General features: G+C 48.4%; 1 protein-coding gene across 7 annotated transcripts in view; it reads left to right on the forward strand.

The window, feature by feature from the left end:
- The window catches only part of UBN1 (ubinuclein 1), a 36067-nt gene that overhangs the window by 6182 nt on the left and 10662 nt on the right, over window positions 1-19223 (forward strand). For 3 of the 7 annotated variants that reach the window (XM_062611939.1, XM_062611938.1, XM_062611936.1), the window contains exons 1-11: window positions 3284-3838; window positions 5722-5808; window positions 6763-6858; window positions 7152-7286; window positions 7798-7901; window positions 10306-10744; window positions 13507-13577; window positions 14893-15022; window positions 15378-15496; window positions 15980-16108; window positions 17008-17151. In XM_062611939.1, coding sequence (XP_062467923.1) covers window positions 3599-3838; window positions 5722-5808; window positions 6763-6858; window positions 7152-7286; window positions 7798-7901; window positions 10306-10744; window positions 13507-13577; window positions 14893-15022; window positions 15378-15496; window positions 15980-16108; window positions 17008-17151 — 1694 coding nt within the window. In that variant the 5' untranslated portion in view covers window positions 3284-3598. Of the gene's footprint in view, window positions 1-2960; window positions 3047-3283; window positions 3839-5721; window positions 5809-6762; window positions 6859-7151; window positions 7287-7797; window positions 7902-10305; window positions 10745-13506; window positions 13578-14892; window positions 15023-15377; window positions 15497-15979; window positions 16109-17007; window positions 17152-19223 lie in introns of those variants that run through there. The other 4 variants (XM_062611940.1, XM_062611941.1, XM_062611935.1 and 1 more) reach the window with 3 other exon arrangements.

The following is a 19223-nucleotide window of genomic DNA, read 5'->3' on the forward strand; positions in this document are numbered from 1 at the left end:
GCACTGCAGCATTAGATGCAGCTGATTAGCTGATATATGACATGAACGGGAAAGAATTAATGGAAAACACTACCAGGTAACTGTGGATGCATTTGGAATTTTCCAATATAACATTGCTCTGGCTTTAGCTGCATCCAAACTCAACTGTGGCTACCATCATAAGAGAGGGTTATGAAGGCACCTCAGCCACTGAAGTTCCAAAGTGATCTGGGACAATGCAGTTGAAGTGGAAAGAGAATTCCAATGCTGGTAACACCAAGTGAATTTGACTTATAAAACAGGGACAGGAAAATCACAGCCTGTGTCCTGACAACCTGTGATGCTTCAGTATATACCACAGACCCAACTATTCCCCTAGGATTAAACCAAACTCTATTCATGACAGCAGAAAGTATGAGCCCAACGTGGAGATAAAAGGCAAACTGTTGATGTTGGTGTGTTCTCAGCATTAGTCTCAGACTAAAACCAAAGCACTGCACCAGCAACTAGGGAGAGAATTAACTCTGTCCTAGCTGAAACCAGGCTAGGAAACACCAGGGGTTTAGTTGTAACAGTAACATCATTAAGGCCCAAGACATTTGTCTTGACACTGACCAAAATGGTCATCATTTTGAAATGATGAGATACCTGACACTGAACTTTTACATACTGGAACTGGGATTCCATGTTTATGGATGGCACTGATGTAGAAATACCCAAGTACTCACATACCTGGAGGTGGGACTTTACTGAAATCACAGGATGAGACTTTAATTTTCCAAGTCCTGTTCCATCTTTCCAGCTGCTTCAATCTCATGCTATACCCCATCAGGATTCTGGTAACCCACTGGAATGAATCTCACGTTGGTGAAGAACCTGTTGCAATGTAATGACCTGAATCAGCTGCTGAAGCAAGTTCAAACTAAGGGACAGAAGACTGGTTACAGTGTACCACAACGCAGAAAGGTCACACCACGTCCTAGAAAGAGTGAAGAAGGACAGAGAACATCAGTGGTGGGAGACCCCTGTTCAGATGAACAGCATGGTCAGGTTTATTTTCAGGTGGTCATGTTCATGTTCAGGTCATGAACAGCAACTGGGACTTTAAACCCAATGTTACATCTTACCTTAATTTTACTACTTTCTGCTACAGTGGGGTTGTTGCTAAAGGTTCTGCTGTACATTAGAACATGGAGATGAGCTGGACAAGTGACATTACTGCAGAATCCTCCTCACGTGTTTAATGTTGCTTAATCTCCTCTAACAAAATCTTAACAATTGAATAAACCCACCAAAAACGTCCCTCAATTTGTAACTGGAATCCAGCACTGCTCTGATCATAGCACAGAGGCAAGAGGCCACCACACCACCATGCTGCGAGAAAGATGGAGTGACTTTAGTCATGAGGCAGGCTGTGGTGGTGGATACCTCCCTCCCCTCTCCTGGATGCCTCTGCTTCCCCAGGGATTCCTGCTGGGCCCCAGCCTTTGCACAGGAGTTGGGTGCTGGGTGCTCCCTGGCCCTGTCAGGAACTTTTAATTGCCTAACACAGGCAGGAAGCACCACACAGCTATCAGGAAGGTCAGATACTCCGTTAACTATCAGGAGTTCTTTTAGGATGGTCAGTCATTCCCTGACAAAGAACGGAGGCCAGGAGGAAAATTTACTGACTAAAGCCAACTCTTAAAGCATGTCAACAGTGGTGCCAAGAGACACCCTTTGAGCTCTCCTGGACCCAGTGATCTCTCTCGGAGTGGGATACCTCTAAGATCCCCCAAGCTTTCCAAGTTCAGGAAATAGGGGGATCATTTGCTTGGGGTGTTCCTGCTGCTGACACTCAACCTTTGCCTGTGAAGAGTGCTGAAAGGGCTGATGTGAGTGTATTATCAGTACTGCACTGTATACTGCATCCAAGAGAAGTACATGTATATAATCTAGTATAGCTATGTAAATATATGTCTACACATCTCTATATCCATCTATCTCCATGTGAGTATGTTGTGTTAGGTCAGATACTCCATTGTAAGTGCACGTACATGAGCTTCAACAGCAAACTGTTGTTAGAAACCGTGTGTTCATTTGAACAATCCAAACTGCTGCTCAAAGACATTTGTAGTCCCTGTTCTCCAGGCCTGAGACCAGGAGTAGATCTGGCCACACTGAGGCTGGGTTAGGATAGAAGTGGGTCTAGTCTGAACCTCGTGACTTCATGGGAGGTCTCCCTCAGTCCTTTGTATTTTCAGCTTCTATACACATTATTTTAATTCATTTCTGTATAAATCACTGCCAATTCTGACATAATCTCTTTTGTGTGCAAGAGTGGGCCATGCCACTGAGTTCTGCTGAATCCCACATTTACAGATTTCTATTAGAATTACTTTTGTTACTATCTCTGATGGTGATTCTTCTGGCGATCCTCAGCGCTCAGTTTTGTGACAGCGCTCCAGCCCTCACAGCATCTCTGTGGCCTCCTCTGGACTCGCTCCAACAGCTCCACGTTCCTCTTGTGTTGTCGCCCGAACATCACTAGCAGTATTCTATTGCGCTTTAGTTACTAACTGTTCGTATCTCCACCCTCGGGGTTCAAGCTCTTCCATTCTCCTCCCACCCCGCCGGCGGTGAGCGAGCGGCTGCAGGTGCTGAGCTACCGCCTAGGTTAAATCACAGCAGGTGGCCGCAGCTTCCCGGCGGCTGGAGCGCTCGTGTCAACGATTTCTACCGGACTCCCCTGAGCGCCGCTCTCAGACCGCCGGAGCAGCCCCCGGTGCCGGCCCGCGACCCCGCATCCCCCCCGCTGCGCCTCCACGGACGGCCCCAACCCCGGCAGCGCCGCAAGCCCCGCCGCCGCCTCGCGAGGGCTGTCGGGACGGAGCGGCACCGGCGGCGCGGATTGGCCCGCTCTCCTCACGTGGCCCGGGCCGGCCGTCAGGACGCCGTTGCTTCCGAGGCGTGACTTCGGCCCCGGCGGCGATTGGGTGCGCGCTTTAGCGCGACGGCGGCGTCCCCCGCACGTGACGTGGGAGCGGGGTCGGAGTCGGCCCCGGGAGCCCGGCGGCGGTAGTGGTGAGTGGGGCCTGGCCCGCCCCGGCCCTTGCCCCGCCCGGCCAGCGCCTCCCCTCAACGGGGGGCCCCGCAGCCCTGCGGCGCGCTCCCCCTTAGAACGCCGGCTTCTGTCTCCCCTCAGCACCAGGGCCCGGGTGCCTCTGCAGCTCCGCGGCCCGCTCCCCCTCGGCTCCGGCTCCGCGGCGCAGCCGGTGCCCGGGCTCCGCGCAACGCCCCGCGGTGCGGGGCTGGGGTCGTGCTCACGGGCTGGGGATTATCCCCGTCTGGGCCAGTCGATTCCTCCCGCAGCCGTTCGGAACGGAGCGCTGGGGCGGGCAGGAACAGCCCCGCGGGGGCTACCCCGGGGCCAGCGCTGACTCTTTCTCTCTGCCGGTTGCGGCAAGCGGGGCCTCTGTTGTTTCCCAAGAAAACTTGAGAATTAAATGGCTCGTTCCACTTCTGATGTCCTCCGTTACCTGTAACCAGCCGGTGACATCTGTACTTGTGCGGCTGGGGCAGAGCTCCTCTGGTGCAATGGGAACTATGCCCTGAGGAGTGGTAAGAGTTGGCCATAGCCATGACAGAGCCCCACAGGGTTTCGTTCACCACTCTCCATGGTCCACTGAGCAGCACCTTCCTGAAGAGGTCTCGGAAGGATGATGCGGAGCAGCCCCAGGACGTGGAGCCGGCTGCCACTGCCGTTCGGATCACACTCACCCTCTTTGAGCCAGACCACAAACGTTGCCCTGAATTTTTCTACCCGGATCTTCTGAAGAGCTGTCGAGGCAAAATAAAAGGTGGTTCTTCGGGAGACAAGGTGAGCGTCCTTGTGGCCTGTGGGGACCTGTCTTGTAACTGAAGATCATAGAATCATGGAATGGTTTGGGTTGGAAAAGACCTTACAATCATCCAGTTCCAAACCCCTGTCACGGGCAGGGACACCTTCCACTAGACTAGGTTACTCCAAGCCCCGTCCAACCTGCCCTTGAACACTGCCAGGGATGGGGCAGCCACAGCTTCTCTGGGCAACCTGTGCCAGCGCATCAACATCGTCACATGGAAGAATATTTTCCTTATATCTAATCTGAACTTCCCCTGTTTCAGTTTCAGCCCCTCGTCCTATCACTGTAAGATTTGAAAGGCTTGTTCAGCATTGTTGTTGGAGTGTGTGTTGAAGCTGGGAGGTGCCTGAGGTGGAAGGTGGAGAGTCAGGCATCCTGCAGGCAGAACTGGCATGCAGGCAGGGGCTCTGTTTTCCGGCCCCACTATCTCACTCCTTTGCCTTGGCTGGAATTTCATGTTCCAAAAGGGGATGTTTTGTTGGTGGAGCATGGGACATAATGCTCCTTTTGTTTGAAATTACAGTGATTTTTGGTACCTGGCTTGCTGGCAGCCAGGAGGAGAGATGCTTCCACAGTATTTGGTTGTGCCTTTTGGGGACCCTGCTGTACTGCATGTGTGGGTGTTTTCTGTGAAGTGAAAGTTGTTTGGGCTATACTTGGGATTGCAAGTTCTCTTCTGAACTGTTTAGCAGTAAATTCATGGTTCATGCTGCTTAGTTTTGTGTTTTCTTTTGAGAGTTGGGAAGAGCAGAGGTGGGCGCAGAATAGTCTGAGAGAGCACCCACAGCCTTGAGACACTCCCAGAGTCACAGATGGGTCTGAACTGGAAGGGACCTTAAGATCATCCAGTTCCAACCCCCTGCCATGGGCAGGGACACCTTCCACAAGACCAGGTTTCTCCAAGCCCTGTCCAACCTGGACTTGAGCACTGACAGGGATGGGGCAGCCACAGCTTCTCTGGGCACCCTGTGCCAGCGCCTCCGCACCCTCACAGGGAAGAACTTCTGCCTAAGAGCTCATCTCAGTCTCCCCTCTGTCAGGTTAAAGCCATTCCCCCTTGTCCTGTCCCTACAGGCCCTTGTCCAAAGCCCCTCTCCAGGTTTCTTGTAGCCCCTATAGGAACTGGGAGCTGCTCTAAGGTCTCCCTGGAGCCTTCTCCAGGCTGAACCAGCCCAGCTCTCTCAGCCTGGCTCCAGAGCAGAGCTGCTCCAGCCCTTGCAGCATCCCCATGGCCTCCTCTGGACTCTCCCCAACAGCTCCACGTCCCTCTTGTGTTGTTTCCCCAGAGCTGGATCAGGACTGCAGGGGGGCTCTCCCCAGAGCACAGCAGAGGGGGAAAATCCCCTCCCTCTCATACTGCTCATGCTCTGGGAGTGCAGCCCAGCACACGGGGGGGTTCTGGGCTCAAGTGCTCACTGAAGGCGGGTCATGGGGCTTCAGTGACCAACACCCCCAAGTCCTTCTCCTCAAAGGAGAAGGACTCCTCCATTCAGTGTCTGCCAGCCTGGGGAGTCTTGTTTGCGCTGGGCATCGCCTCGATCCAAATGCAGGACCTTGCACTTGGCCTTTTGATCTCCATGAGGTTTGCACGATGTCACCCCTCCAGCCTGTCCAGGTTTCTCTGAATCCCTTCCTTTTCCTCCAGTGTGTCAGCTGCAGCACACAGCTCTCGCTGATGGTGCATGCTCTTGATTCCACTCTGTAAGTGGTTAGTGAAATACTAAAAACTATGCTATACTGAAGGTTGATGTGTCTGGACTTCACCTGGTTGCTCTGGTTGTGATGGATTTACTGCATGGGGTTTTGGTGGCAGCATGATGGGTTGATTCTGATGCTTTTGTCTCTTTTCTTTCTCTAGAAGAAAGACCTGGCTGATCCCTTTAATGATGACGAAAAGGAAAGGCATAAAGTAGAGGCTCTGGCAAGGAAGTTTGAAGAAAAATATGTATGTTTTTGTTACCTTCTGTTATCCCTTAGAATGGGCACTGCTGTTCACCTTTCAGCCTGTAGTATTCATTCTGTGGCCACTGGCTCTCACCTTCTTGTTCTCTGGCAGTCCTGTTCTCACCTGGAAGCTGCTGTTTTCTTGTTCTTTTTCTGTCTCAGGCCCGTGATCCCCAAAAATAGTTCTGCTGCGTTCTTCAATCAGATGAGTCTGAAATTGAACAACCTTCTTGCTTGTAGTGGCAAATAACTTACTGTAATTTATAAAATTTAATCTTCTTGGGCAAAAAAGAATTTCTAGGCCTGGTGGCTGTGGCATGATGCAGTCTGTCAAGTCTCTAAGTTCATTGTGTGGTGGGTCTTCTGCTGTCAGGACAGCACTGGCTGCATAGCTTGAGAGAAGCAGATCTGTCTTGCCTGTTTCCTCTCTGTTCTTCCCCTCCCTTTACTTCTGTAGGTGGCAATAAAACTATGTTCTGCTTTATAAATGGCACTTTGGATAGTGAGTTGTATTGTCTTGTGATACAAATCAGACCTGTGGGTCACTCTCATGTGCTTGATGTATATAGTTTGATTCGTCTAGTACCATGTTTGTATGTACTATGGAGCAGTTCTGGAAGAACACTCCATCCCTGCACTGGCAGAAATGTGGAAGGGGTACAGACCCAGTTCAACCTAAACTCTGTTGGCACAGCATCAATCTGTTGGGCAGCCCACTGTTTTGTTTCATTTGGCTGCACTGGTTTTATTCTGTATGACAAGGCCTAAACCTGGATTTACCATATCTTGAGGTTACAGCATGGTGGGAGTTACTGGTGGTCTCATTCTCCTGCTGCTTGGAGCACAAAAGATTGTGTTCCCTTTCCTGTGCTGGAGCTGTGTCAGTGTCCTGTGCTGGGGCTCTCCCATGGGAATTGGGAAACGGGCTGAACACTGTCAATCTGTTCTTGTTTAGGGTGGCAAGAGACGCAGGAAGGACCGGATTCAGGACTTGATTGACATGGGGTACGGATATGATGAATCCGACTCCTTCATCGATAACTCTGAAGCGGTGAGGCTGGGAGCGTTGGGAGGGTGGTTAAAGGTGCTGCTGGGTCTGAGCTCGCACCTGGGGGGAACCTGTGTGGGGTGTGAGCCAGGAGTGTGCCAGGGCTGGGAACAGGATATCCCATGGGAACAGGAGATCCCAAGGGAAGGGGAGGTGCTGGGGGAAGCTCCCAGCAGCAGAATGCCAGTTACGAGGTGTGTGCACGGCCTGTCTGTTCTTGGGGAGCACAAATCCTGCAGTTCATTCTGTAGCTCAGCTGCTTACAGTGCTAATGGATTGTTCTGGTTTATCTCCAGTACGATGAGCTTGTTCCAGCTTCGCTTACTACAAAGTATGGAGGGTTTTACATCAACTCAGGAACGCTGCAGTTTCGCCAAGCATCTGAATCTGAAGATGACTATGTTAAAGAGAAGAAGAAGAAGTGTCCCAAGGTCAGCAAGGCACCTTTCTCAGTTGTTTCTTCTGTTAATGCTCAGAGGGTTTCATAGAATCCCAGACTGGTTTGGGGGTTGATGGAACCATAAAGCTCATCCAGTTCCAACCCCCTGACATGGGCAGGGCCATCTTTCACTAGACCAGGTTGCTCTAAGCCCTGTCCAGCCTGGCCTTGAATTTTTGCTGTATTTCCTGTGTGAATGGCATGTGGACTTTCAGAGTAGGGCAAGGTTTGTGAATTGGTGTGGACAGAATAGGGATGAGCCCTTGAAATCTTTTTCTGTCCCTGTATTTGACAGTAAAATGGGGGGTGTCTGGTATGGATGAGACTCTGGTGGTGTTGCCTGATTCTGAGAGTAGAGGTGACAGCAGCCCCCTCTCATACTAACCACGTGTGGGGTTTGGGTTCCAGTGAGGGAGGAGCTGGTCTCCTGTTCTTGGGCTCTGGGGGTGCAGGGAGCATTGTAGGAGACACTTTAGTCATGACTTGGTTTTAATCCTCTCTAGAAGCGGAAGTTGAAAGACGGAGGTGAAAAAATGAAGAAGAAAAAGAAAGATGATTCTTACGACAAGGAAAAGAAATCCAAGAAATCCAAGTTTCCCAAAGCTGGGTAAGGAGGGGAGAGAGAGCTCACTGCTGGACACTCTGCTTCAGGGTCACAGTGCCATTTGTCACACTGCAGTGGTATCTGTTGCAGTGCAGGTGGCCTGAGTGTGAGCAGTGGAACCACCAGCCCCTAGCGCCCCATTGTTCCACAGTGGGTGACAAGAGGCAACTGGATCAGGGAGGGAGCAGAGCTCCACAGCAATGGTGTGTGAGCACAAGCACCACCACTGGAGCAGTGGTGGTGTGTTCTGGAGCTCTGTTGAGACGGTGATGGTTGGCACAGGGATTGGAGAGCCTGAGGAGCAGGATAATAACTACAGGGACAAAGCTGGGGGAGGAAAGGCAGGCAGGAAGGGCAGGAACTCAGAGCTGTGCGCGGGTCAGGCTAGTGGGGAGGAATTGGTTAGAAGGCTTTGAGTGACCATAGCAGAAAGGCAAGTTGTGTATTGCTGCTCTCGCTGGCAGTTGTTTGTACTCCTGCCTGAAGTATTTCTTGGATGAGTGATCACCCTTCTGTATTGCTTCTCTCCTTCTGGCTATAAACCTGAGTGGCTATTTGTCTTGATGAGTTCTTTGGTTCTGTTGCTTTGCTTTGCATGGCCTCTCTCTTTCAATGTCTGTATCTGTTTTTTTGTCTATTTTCCTACATTTTCCTCCTATCTTTTTCATTCTTTCTTAATTATTCTTTGGGATTTCCTTTTTTCTGCATGGATATTCTTTCTAGCAGCACCAAACCACACATCTGACATGGTACTGTCAGTGCATGGTTCCTTCATAGTGAGCTGGGAAAAGTAATTTGCTTTCCTGGTTTTAACAGGCAAAATGTATCAAGCTGTTGTCATACTAACTCACTCCTGCCTCAGTTCGTCTCCACTAGTGTGTTTCCCAATATTGCATGCTGGAGTAATGCATGTAGGTAGTAAGAACATTGTTTGGTTGTGATGGTTCTAGCTCCATCACCTCTCTGCAGTGAGGAAGAGAACAGCCTTCTCGGAGCTTAACAAGCAGAGGGACCTTAAGAGCACCTTAAGAGGCAGTAGAATGCTCTTCCTGGTGTAACTGGTTGTTGCATTAAGAGACTAACAACTGGTTGTTGAGAATAGATAATTCTTTTGGCAGAAAATAAACCCCCCTGGCTTTCCAGCTAGTCCTCAGATATTGGAGCGGCTAGGTGCGGTGAGGCTTAGATTCTGGGTGATGCCCAGTTTACCACTTTCAGTCCAGTTGTGTTGGATATATTGCACTGTCGCGATTCTGGATGCACTAATAGCGCCCTGCACCTTCAGCCTCATTGTGCTCAGGAACTAACATGGCCACACTTAAAAGGATTTGGTCCTGTTCAGTGAGAAAACTATTACGATTAGCTACTTCAACAGTGCAGTTTGTTGAAGCAACAGATACAGGTTCTTATGGATTGCCGGTGATAAATACACCGTCTGCAGAAAGCACGTGCAAATGATAGGATTGTGAATTGTACAAACGCGCGACAAAGTTATGAATCAAACAGCCTGGCTTCAAAATGTAGAAGTAGAAAGTGACTCTATATAGAGATTCCTAATTTTCCTGGGAATCACTTGGTACAGTGCAAGTCTTACCCAAAGGCATCCCTATGTGGGGGCAAAGGAAGGTCCAGCCTGTCGACCAGTCCCAGGAGTCAAGGATAATCTGCTGATGGAATCTTCCTTGACTTGTCCACAAGGATGTCTTCCCTGATATTCCCCCTTCCTTGGGCCATTTTTATACTGTTTTTCCCCTTCAAGGTGGATCATGAGCAACTCTAGTCATACATACCTTTATTATTATTGGTGTAAAATTCTCTCGCTTCACTGATAAAGGTATATACCAAAAAGAATTCAAAGGGCATGCTTGAGGAGGGGTGATCTCACCTTGGAGGCAGGTAGCTTTGGAGATGGAGGTGTGTTTTTGTATTAAAATGAAGCAAAGTTCGTACAAAGGACAACATTTTGTCAAAAGATGACAGACTGCTGGCTCAGGGTAGCACGTATGCATCTCACCCATCCTTATCAGTTTTTTGTAGCACCTAGTTCCCATCTCTGCTTGTGTTATGACAGAGCTTGGCCGCAGAATCTGCATTTGGCCCCATCCTAGTGCAATGTTGCCACAGGAACCGCTGTGGAGCGAGTTCCTTGCATACCAGGTGCAGACGCACCTTACCCTGAAGGTGCGCTTAAATTTATACCTTTCCGTTATGTGTGAACAATGCTACATTTTCAAATATAAGTTTAATTTCTAAATCATGCTCAGTAATTATTTCACACTGGTCAAGGGGCTGAGCCTTCCCGGGGGATTGGTGCCTATGGCTGAAGTGAGCTGGGATGAAGGTTTCTTCCTCTCTGCTCCTTCATCTTGTATTTAGTTCCCTTTCCTCCTCCCTACTCTGTTTACAGCTTTACGGCATTAAATGCTAGTAAGGAGAAGAAGAAAAAGAAATACTCTGGAGCTCTTAGTGTCAAGGAGATGCTGAAGAGGTTTCAGAAGGAGAAGGATGCTCAGAAGAAAAAAGATGAAGAGCAGAAAGTGGTGACTCCTTCACCAGCAGAACCCCCAGCCCCAAGGGAGGCAGAGGCGACGGCCGACCCTTTGCTCTCACTCTTTGGCCATGCCAGTGACAATGACCTGCTTCAGGCAGCGACTGCTATGGACTCCTTAACTGACCTCGACCTGGAGCGGCTCCTCAGTGAGTCCCCAGAAGGGAGCCCCTGTCCTGACGTGGAGGATGGGAGCAATCCTGCAGGGATGGGTTTGGAGCAGGATTTCAAGCAACCACCCTCTCTCCCAGATGGCCTCCCAGCCCCTTTGGAGAAACGCATCAAAGAACTGGCTCAGGTAAGGCAGGTCGCTGCAGGGCACTGGGATTGTGGGGTTACCAGAGAGGGGACAGTCCTGCTGGGTTTGGGTAGCTGCTCCCATAGTGGAATGGGGAAGCATTCTCCAGTGGGATTGTTCTGCAGTGCTGTGTGGGATCACACCTTTGTGTCACCTGGGTTTCTCTTATGGCCAAGTTGCTTCTTGAACACCAATGTCAGGGAGTGACAGATTCCTTGGCATTGTTACCTACTGCATGTAACACTCAATATCCCACCTGGCAGCAAGGCTTCTTTACCTCTCCTGTCGAAGTATGGACCTGATGCCACAGGTAATTTCCAAAGTAAATTGAAAATAAATCAACTTAAAATGCAAACTGAGGCTGAAGGACTAATTCCAGTGTAATGGTTTTAACGTGCTGTTGACAGTCAGGATGTAGTGTATGAAGTGGTGTGGGGTGTTCTGTGTGTGAAATGAGTGGGTGCAGCTGGAAAGCATTACCTGTTCTGCAGTGTGAGAAGGCACGAGAAGCCCTGTAGATGGGGCTTGAGGGTTTGTTAGAAGCATTTTCCGTGTCATATGCAGGCAGATGCCTTCCTGAAACACAAGTTCCAGAGCTGTGTCACTGGCAGTTTGGGTTCTTTACCCATCTTTAACATATCAGTGTTGGGGTGTTGTTTAGGGAGTGGAATATATTCATTTCTAGAAGGTTGCCACGTAGCTTCTCCTGCAGCTGAACTCCTGTGGACTCTCCCATCTTCTCCATAATGTTGTGATGTTTTGGGAAGTGCAGTTCTGGAGGAGCTGGGAAGTACCTGGTACTGGTCAGGGATCCTTCTCCTGGCCCGTCAAAGAAGTGTGCTTTCAGAGCTGCTGTGGGGCTTCTCTGCTGTGAGGGCTGTTCCCATCAGCCTGACAAATGCTGAGATGTTTTGTTCCTGCTACTAGTGATGTTTTGGAACATTGATTTGCATTGATTTGTAAGTTGTAAACGGTGCTCTCAGGCCTGTGCAGTGGTTTGTGTTCTGCCTCCCAAGGCACATGGATTTAGAACACCTGCTAGCTGAGCAGCTCCTAGTAACTTCTGTTACTAAAGACAAGCTTCTGTTAGAGATCTGTGTTCTGCTGAGAAATGTGAAGTGTATATAGTGGTGAGCTATGGAAGAGGAGGAATCGAAGTAAGTATTGCCACAGCTGATAAAAATAATGGTCTGTTCATGGGTTTCTGTTTGCTGTTCAGGCTGTTAACAGAAACCCCTGAAACAGCTGTTCCTGAGCTATAGCTGAGTTAAATGAGAATGTTATGGAGGCTCTCATGATATCAAATTGATTGTTATGTTGCTGCAAAATAGGCACACTACCCACAGATTTTCCTGCTCTGTGCCTGTTGGTGAACTGTGTATGTTAAGGAAAGAAACTATGGTGGAGAAATAAAGATTTAACAAACTGAAGCCTCTGGGGCAGTTAGGAATCTGGGACATAAGATCTGTTGCATGTGGGAAAGAAGAGGTACCAGTCCTCTGTCTGAGGAAAAGGTCCCTTCATCCCAGCAGGTGGGAGCATCTCCTGAGTTAAATGGAGCCTCCAGGCATTCCCTCTTCTACTTGAATTGGTTTGACTTTAACCCTCTCCTTGTTTGAGGATTCTCTTTAGCATTGAGCCTTCTCCTTTGATATAGCTGTGTGTGACTGGCTGCTGACGGAGATGAATGTGCCCCTTCTGGGCATAAATCAATTACTTCCTAGCCAAACCTTGGAGTCTTAAATAGGGGATTTCAGAATCAGGCCCTGTCCTTCTCTCCTGGTCTCCTTTCCTATGCAAGGAATCACTAACTTGATGTGGTGCCTTGTGGTCAATCCCAGTTTTGTTTACAGCCCCACTCAGAAGAGTCTGAAAACTCTTGGCAGTTTTCTACTATCTTGTTCAGCTCTTGGAATTATTCCCCCCTGGACATGTTTTCCATGGGTGTGATGTTTGGGCAGCACTGTGTGTGCTGCAGTCATAGCTCAGGAAGCTTCCTGAACAGGATTTATTCATTATTTTCTTTTTAGTTTCCATGGTATTGATTGGGAATAACGCATCCCCTAGGGCTGCTATTCTTTCTGTTGGTTTCTTGGCTTAGTGTCCAGATTGAGCTAGAAAGCCTGGGGATAACTATCCCTGACCCTCATTCAACATGACTAAGATGATCTTTCCTGTTCAGGGAGAAGCTCTATGCTCACATTAATCAATCTAACAGCTCTAATGTGGAGTTATAACCATGCCCTCAAACTGCCCCTTCTCCCTGTGGGAAGCATGCCAAAAAAGCTAGTTGCGCCCAAGCCATCTCCTTTGCCCCATTCAATGGAGAAATCTTTACTCCAGTGTAGTAACTTGAGTGCATCTGGGCAGCAGAATCCAAAGTGCAAGGGTCTTTGGACAGGATGTGGTTTTACCAGTTCAGATGGCAGGGTTGGACTTAAATACTGGCACATGGTGATAAGGTCTCCCCTGAGCTTTCTTGACTCAGTGGTGAACAAGTCCAGCACTCTCAGCCTTTCCACACATGCTTCCCAGACCTTGGATCATCTTTGTGACCCTTCTCTGGATCCTCTCCAGCCTGTCCACATCTTTTTTGTATATAGTGGGGGCCAAGGCTGAGCACAGTATTCCAGGTGTGGCCAGACAAGCACTGAGCAGAGTGGGATATTATTTTTATCTCTGCGGGTGATGCCCTTGCTGCTTGCTTGCGTGTGTCTGTATATGGGAACTGATGGTGTCTTGTGTTATATCCTAATGTCCAGGCTGCCAGAGCTGCTGAGGGAGAAGGCAGACAGAGATTCTTCACTCAGGACATCAACAACATCATATTGGAGTAAGTGCTGCTGGGGGAGAAGAATAGAAAAGGAGGATATTGGGCAGAGCATTTTTGGGAAATTCAGGAGCAGGTTTAGCAGGAGTTGTGGGGTTCCTCGACACAGAACATGCCTAGAGTAACCTAAAAGTCTCCTGGAAGTGACTTTCAGATGAAGCATGATGTATGTCTGAGGTAGGAGAATGTTGGAGGGGCTAGATCCAGGCCTCCTGGTCTCAAGATGACGCTTGATATCCATGTACTTAAATTTGGTCATTTGACCTGTGATTATAGCTTGATAGAAAAACAGTAAATCTCTCCCTGTCAGAAATACCAGGCATGTTGTTTGCTGTTGAAAATATATGGAATATATTTACATATAAGCTAATATATATACATATATAATATATGTTCTTATAACTAGGCTACAGCTGCTCTGTTCAACTCGCTTTCTGTGCAGATTGGAGGAGCTCCATCACTGCTCTGTGGTATTGAGTCCCCCAGTTACAGAATGTCATTGTTGCTTCATGCAGTGGTTGAAAATGGTTTCATTCTTCTTCAGGTGCCCAATGAAAGCTGCTGAATGCACACAGCTTTGTGATCATCACAGAGTAATAACACTTACACAGAGGCTTTAATTTCATTAAGGTTTATCAAGCACTTGAATTGACAAAGGGAAGTTCGGGAGTCTGTTTCTCTCATGTTTCAAGTGGTGGTTGCTACCTTTCAGCATTCCAGTGCTGACTGCACAAATAGTCATCAGTTGTCAAACTGAAAACTTTATGCACATTCAGAAGAGATTTATATTTGTATGACTTTGCTGTAGAATCAGTTCCAGATTTTTACACTTAGTGACACTGAGAGGTGGCTTAAAGGGCTGCTCTCTAAGACATATAACCGTGTAGATCGATTTAGTGCACACTGGCACCTCTGCCCTTCTCACTGGGAAGTAAGTTCAAGCCCAAGAGATAAAGTTTGAATCTGTATTCTCCTGAGTTAGACTGCTGTAGATTCTGACATCAGCAGTGTGTACTGTCATTTCTCATTGCCTGTTGCTCCTGCACTTGAGTTGCCAGGAAGAGCTGCAGAATAAATGAGGGTGTTGACATCTTTTTGTTCCTTTTCAAGATCTTCTGAAACCAGATTAAAAGCCACAGCTTGGGACAAGGCTTTACGTCTGTTGTTTGAAACCCTGAAGAGCCATCGTGCATGCTGCTTGTACTTTATTCCTCTCTCCCTGCCTCCAGCTCTTTAGGTTGCATTGGGGCTGCATTTATGTTGTGCAGAGAACCGCTGCCAGGTCTCTGTTCAACGTTGTTTTTGTCTTGTTCCTCAGCATCGAGCTGCAGACCCGGGAGCTGAACAGCCAGATCCGGTCAGGGGTTTATGCCCACCTGGCTGCTTTCTTCCCCTGCAGCAAGGACACTCTGGTCAAGCGTGCCCGTAAGCTTTACCTCTATGAGCAGGTGAGTGGCTTTGGCAGCACAGCCCCATCTCGTGTGCAGGTTACTCCTGATCTCTGGAGCACAGGTGTTGTCTGTCTTCTGTGGTGGGGTCGTGCCCTCCGGCCCTCACAGTTCAGGCCATGCATGTGGTGATGTGGATCTGGGACTGGGCAGGTCTTGACCTGCCATGTTTGGCTGTCCTGGCTGGAAGATGTCATGTGATCCAGGCTGGACAGAGCCTTGGGTGACATGGTTTAGTGGGCAGTGTCTCTGCCCATGGCAGGGGGGTTGGAGCTAGATGATCTTAAGGTGCTTTCCAACTGTAACTATTCTATGATTCTATGTGGAACATCAGTCTGTTTGGTGATTGTTCTAGGGTGGTCGGTTGAAGGAACCTCTGCAGAAGCTAAAGGAAGCCATTGGAAGGGCCATGCCAGAACAGATGGCAAAGTACCAGGAGGAATGCCAAGCCCATACTCAGGCCAAGTTTGCCAAGTAAGCCCCTTGTTTGCATGTTGTACATCTGCAGCTCTGCTCAGCAGGCTCCCTGTCACCAGGAGGCTGCTCTCATGAAGTTTGAAACCTGTTTTTAGTCTGTAGTCAAAAATTGCTGATGGGCATTAGCTGGCCTCATCAAGCCGTGTGTGGTCTTTGTGCTACCCATGGTAGTGCCAACTGCAGCAGCACTGATGGGACCAGGATCTGGCTGGTGTTTCACTTCTGGAGGGTGTGCCTTTAGGATCATAGCGGTCTGAGAACAGGAAGGCTGGGCTAGTCCCATGGTCTCTATTTCACAATATTGGGAGATTTCTTAACCGTGAGCACTTGGCTCAGCTTGCAACCAAAGCAAGACATTTGAGCCCTCTTTCCATGTGTGTGTTACCATTGACTACTGAGACCTGAACAGTGTCATTCAGAGATACTTAACCCTCTCCTTGAGCCTCCAGGACAATGACTTCCACATTGTCTCCATTTTAGAATGCTGGAAGAAGAAAAGGACAAAGAGCAGCGAGACCGAGTTTGTTCTGATGATGAAGAGGATGAAGAAAAGGGAGGAAAGCGTGCTGCAGGACCACGAAAGAGGTTTCAATGGAATGATGAAATCAGGTTTGCATAATTTAGATACTAAGTGAACCTGTGACATGTCTTACTCTGTGCAGTTGGAAGTGGAGTATTTTGGTACTTGTGTCTTGTTTTCAGAGCAGTGCCGATCATCTGTAGTAAGTCAGCTTGGAGATTTGTGGCAGACTGTGCTCTTTATGGAAGCCACTGATTAACTCTCACCCTTATATAAATTGCTGATTTTAGGCACAAGCCAACTCTGAGAGAAGTGCAAAGAACCCTCTGTGCAGAGGCCAAAAGAGAGAGTGACAGATCTTTGGGAAAAGAAGGAACTCAGCTGAATTGCTGAAATCCTAGAGACTGGATTCTCACCAAGAGCAGATTCCGGTTCTGAAAGCAGTTACAGCTCCTGGGGATTGCTACCACTGGAGCCCAAGACTCTGACAAGAGGGTGCTGGAAGAAGGGAAGAGTGACAAAAGATAATGAGACTCAATCTCACTGTCCTTTTTGTCTGCTTCTGTAACAAGTTGGGGTGCTGGTCTGTAGATGGCTGATTCACTTAGAACAAAGCAAGCTTTGCTTCCTGCCTTCTGACTGCCTCTCAGTACAGAGGTCAGCAGAAAGGTTCAGTTCTGTGGTTGTTAGTGCCACAATTACAGGTGTCACTGGTTTAGTACCTCTGCTGGTTCAGGAGATTAAAGTGAGAAAGGGTAACATGTCTTTTCTGCCCTGGCACATGGATGTGTGCACACATGAAGCAGGGAATGTGCTTTTCCCTTCCTCTTTCTTGTGGAGGCAGCATAGGGTCTGTTTTACCGAAGCAGGGTGTCGTGCAGAGCCAGGTGTACCTAGGTGTGGTTATCCAGCCCTGGATAAGCAGAGTGACCTCCAACTCAGGGCACTTAATCCACATAACTGTATTTGAAATCTTCCTGTTCTTCAGGGAGCTGCTTTGCCACTTGGTGAAGATTAAGTTGGATGGTTATGACCTTGACAAGAATAAGGCTCAGTCTCTAGAGGATTATGTGAAGACCTTCCTAGATGGAGAGGTGAAGCCCCTTTGGCCAAAAGGCTGGATGCAGGCCAGGTGAGCAAGAATCAAGTTGTACCCTAGGGATTCCTTGTCCTGAGGGACCTTAGAAGGTCCTACCCCTGCTCAGAGAATGGCTAGCTTCAAAGTTAGATCAGAGTGCTCAGGGCCTTGTCCTGTGGAGTTCTGGAGATCTCCAAGAGTGGCCCCTGTTCCAGTACTAAATCACTCTTCATGAAATCTTTTCTTGCTTACACTCAGAATTCCCCTTGCCACACTGAACTGAATATTCCCTCTTTTTGCTTTTGACACTCTTGAGAAAGGTCTGGCTCCATCTTCTTCATGGCTCCCTGTGCTCCACACTCTTTAGGTAGTGGAAGACTGCCTTTAGATCCCTCCTTGGTCTTCATATTTTCCAGGCTAAGCAAACCAGTTCCCTCAACCTCTCCTTGTCTGTCATGTGTCCCTGTTCCTCAGCCACCACAGTGGCTGTTTCCAGTTTGTCAGTGTGTCTCTTGTATTGTGGGGACCCTGAAACTGGATGTTGCATCCAGATGTGACCTCACAAGTGCTAAGCAGAGGGGAATAAGTGTTTGAACTGCGAGCCGTGCTCTTGTCTAATACCTGCAAGTATACAGTTTGCTTTCAGCAGTACACCCTTGCAGCAGTAGTTCATGTTCGACTTGCCCACCAGGACCCTTGGGTCCTTCTCTGCACCCCTAGGTCCTTTTGTGCAGGGCTGTTACAGAGCCAGTTGGTCTCCAGCCCATGTTGCTGCCTGGGGTTATTTCCATCCCACCTACAGGACTTTGCCTTTGTTGAACTTCACAAGGTCTGTGTTGCCCCTTTCTCCAGCCTGTCAGTGTCCCTGTGAACAGCAACCCAGCCCTGCAACATATTCTTCTCTCTCTCTGTTTTCACATCACCCCCAAACTTACTGAGAGTGCAGCCGTGTTGTAGTCCAGGTTGTAAATGACTGTGTTGAGTTATCTTGGCCCCTGTATTGACCTCTGATGGATGCCACTGGTGGTGACAAGTTACAAGGCAGGACTGGCGCTGAGATGAGGCTGACTGGCCTCTGGTTTCTTGACTCTGTATTACAAAGGGTCACTTTGTAATCTTTCTCACAAAGGATACATTTTTCAGACTCTTTGGGAAGTCTTCCTTAGGGTATTCCCAAAAGAAAGCAAAGCAGAAAGTTTTATGGGCTTATGGAGTTGGACTGGACACATCAGAGAGTCAGTAGAGTAAGTAGGATTTTAGTGTGGTTTTCTTTACCCTATCTGGTGTCTTCACTGCTGTTTCCTGCTCTTTCATACCCTCCAGTATCCATGCCATTGAGCTGGCAGTTGCAGAGGGTCATTCTGGGACTGTCATCAGTGCCTGGCCTGCTTTGGTTTGCTCCATAGTTTTAAAGAAGGAACAACTGTACAGTCTTAGTGCTGGAACCTCCATCTTTTTGCCTTTAAAGAGCTGGGCAGCCTTGTTGTCTTCTCTTTGCTGAATTTGCTTTTTGGGTTTCATGGGGGCTAAAGGAAGAAGTAGGTACCAGTTCTTAAGACCAGTGAGTAGCATGTTACAGATGTGTTTGGAAAAGTCCATGGCCATTTATTGCAGGTGCACATGAAGTACATACTGTGCATGGTTGTAGTGTGGTGTTGTAGTGTATGGGAGCTGAATGATAGCACTAGGAGGTGGTGGGTGGAGATTCCTACTTAGTTAATTAAGATGTTACTGGCTTGAGCATCTGAGCTTGCCAAATTTGAAAGGCTCTTTTCTTTGAATAAAAGAAAATTAAAGTCTTTCACCTTTAGTTTGTAAATGAAGTATTTAGGCATAGAACTGCTCACCTCAGAGTTGGTGTAGAAAGGCCTTCCAGTGAAGTTAACTGTAGAATGACTGAATAAAACCAGTTTCCCTGGTGGTTTTCCAGTGGCCCAAGGACAATATTTTTTTCTTGCTGGGGCTTGATGGAGTTGGACTTGATGATCTTTAGGGGCCTCTTCCAGCTTGAGATATTCTGTGATTTGTGGTTTAAAGACAGGGTAGACTGACAGCCACGTGGAAGGGTAGAGGAGGGATTGACAACACTAGAAGAACCGTGAACAGTTTTATGGACATGTCAGCTT

This window comes from Pezoporus occidentalis, unplaced genomic scaffold (genome assembly GCF_034315485.1).
Source record: "Pezoporus occidentalis ecotype Australia unplaced genomic scaffold, CSIRO_AGI_Poc_V1 ctg158, whole genome shotgun sequence".
Taxonomy (NCBI): domain Eukaryota; kingdom Metazoa; phylum Chordata; class Aves; order Psittaciformes; family Psittacidae; genus Pezoporus; species Pezoporus occidentalis.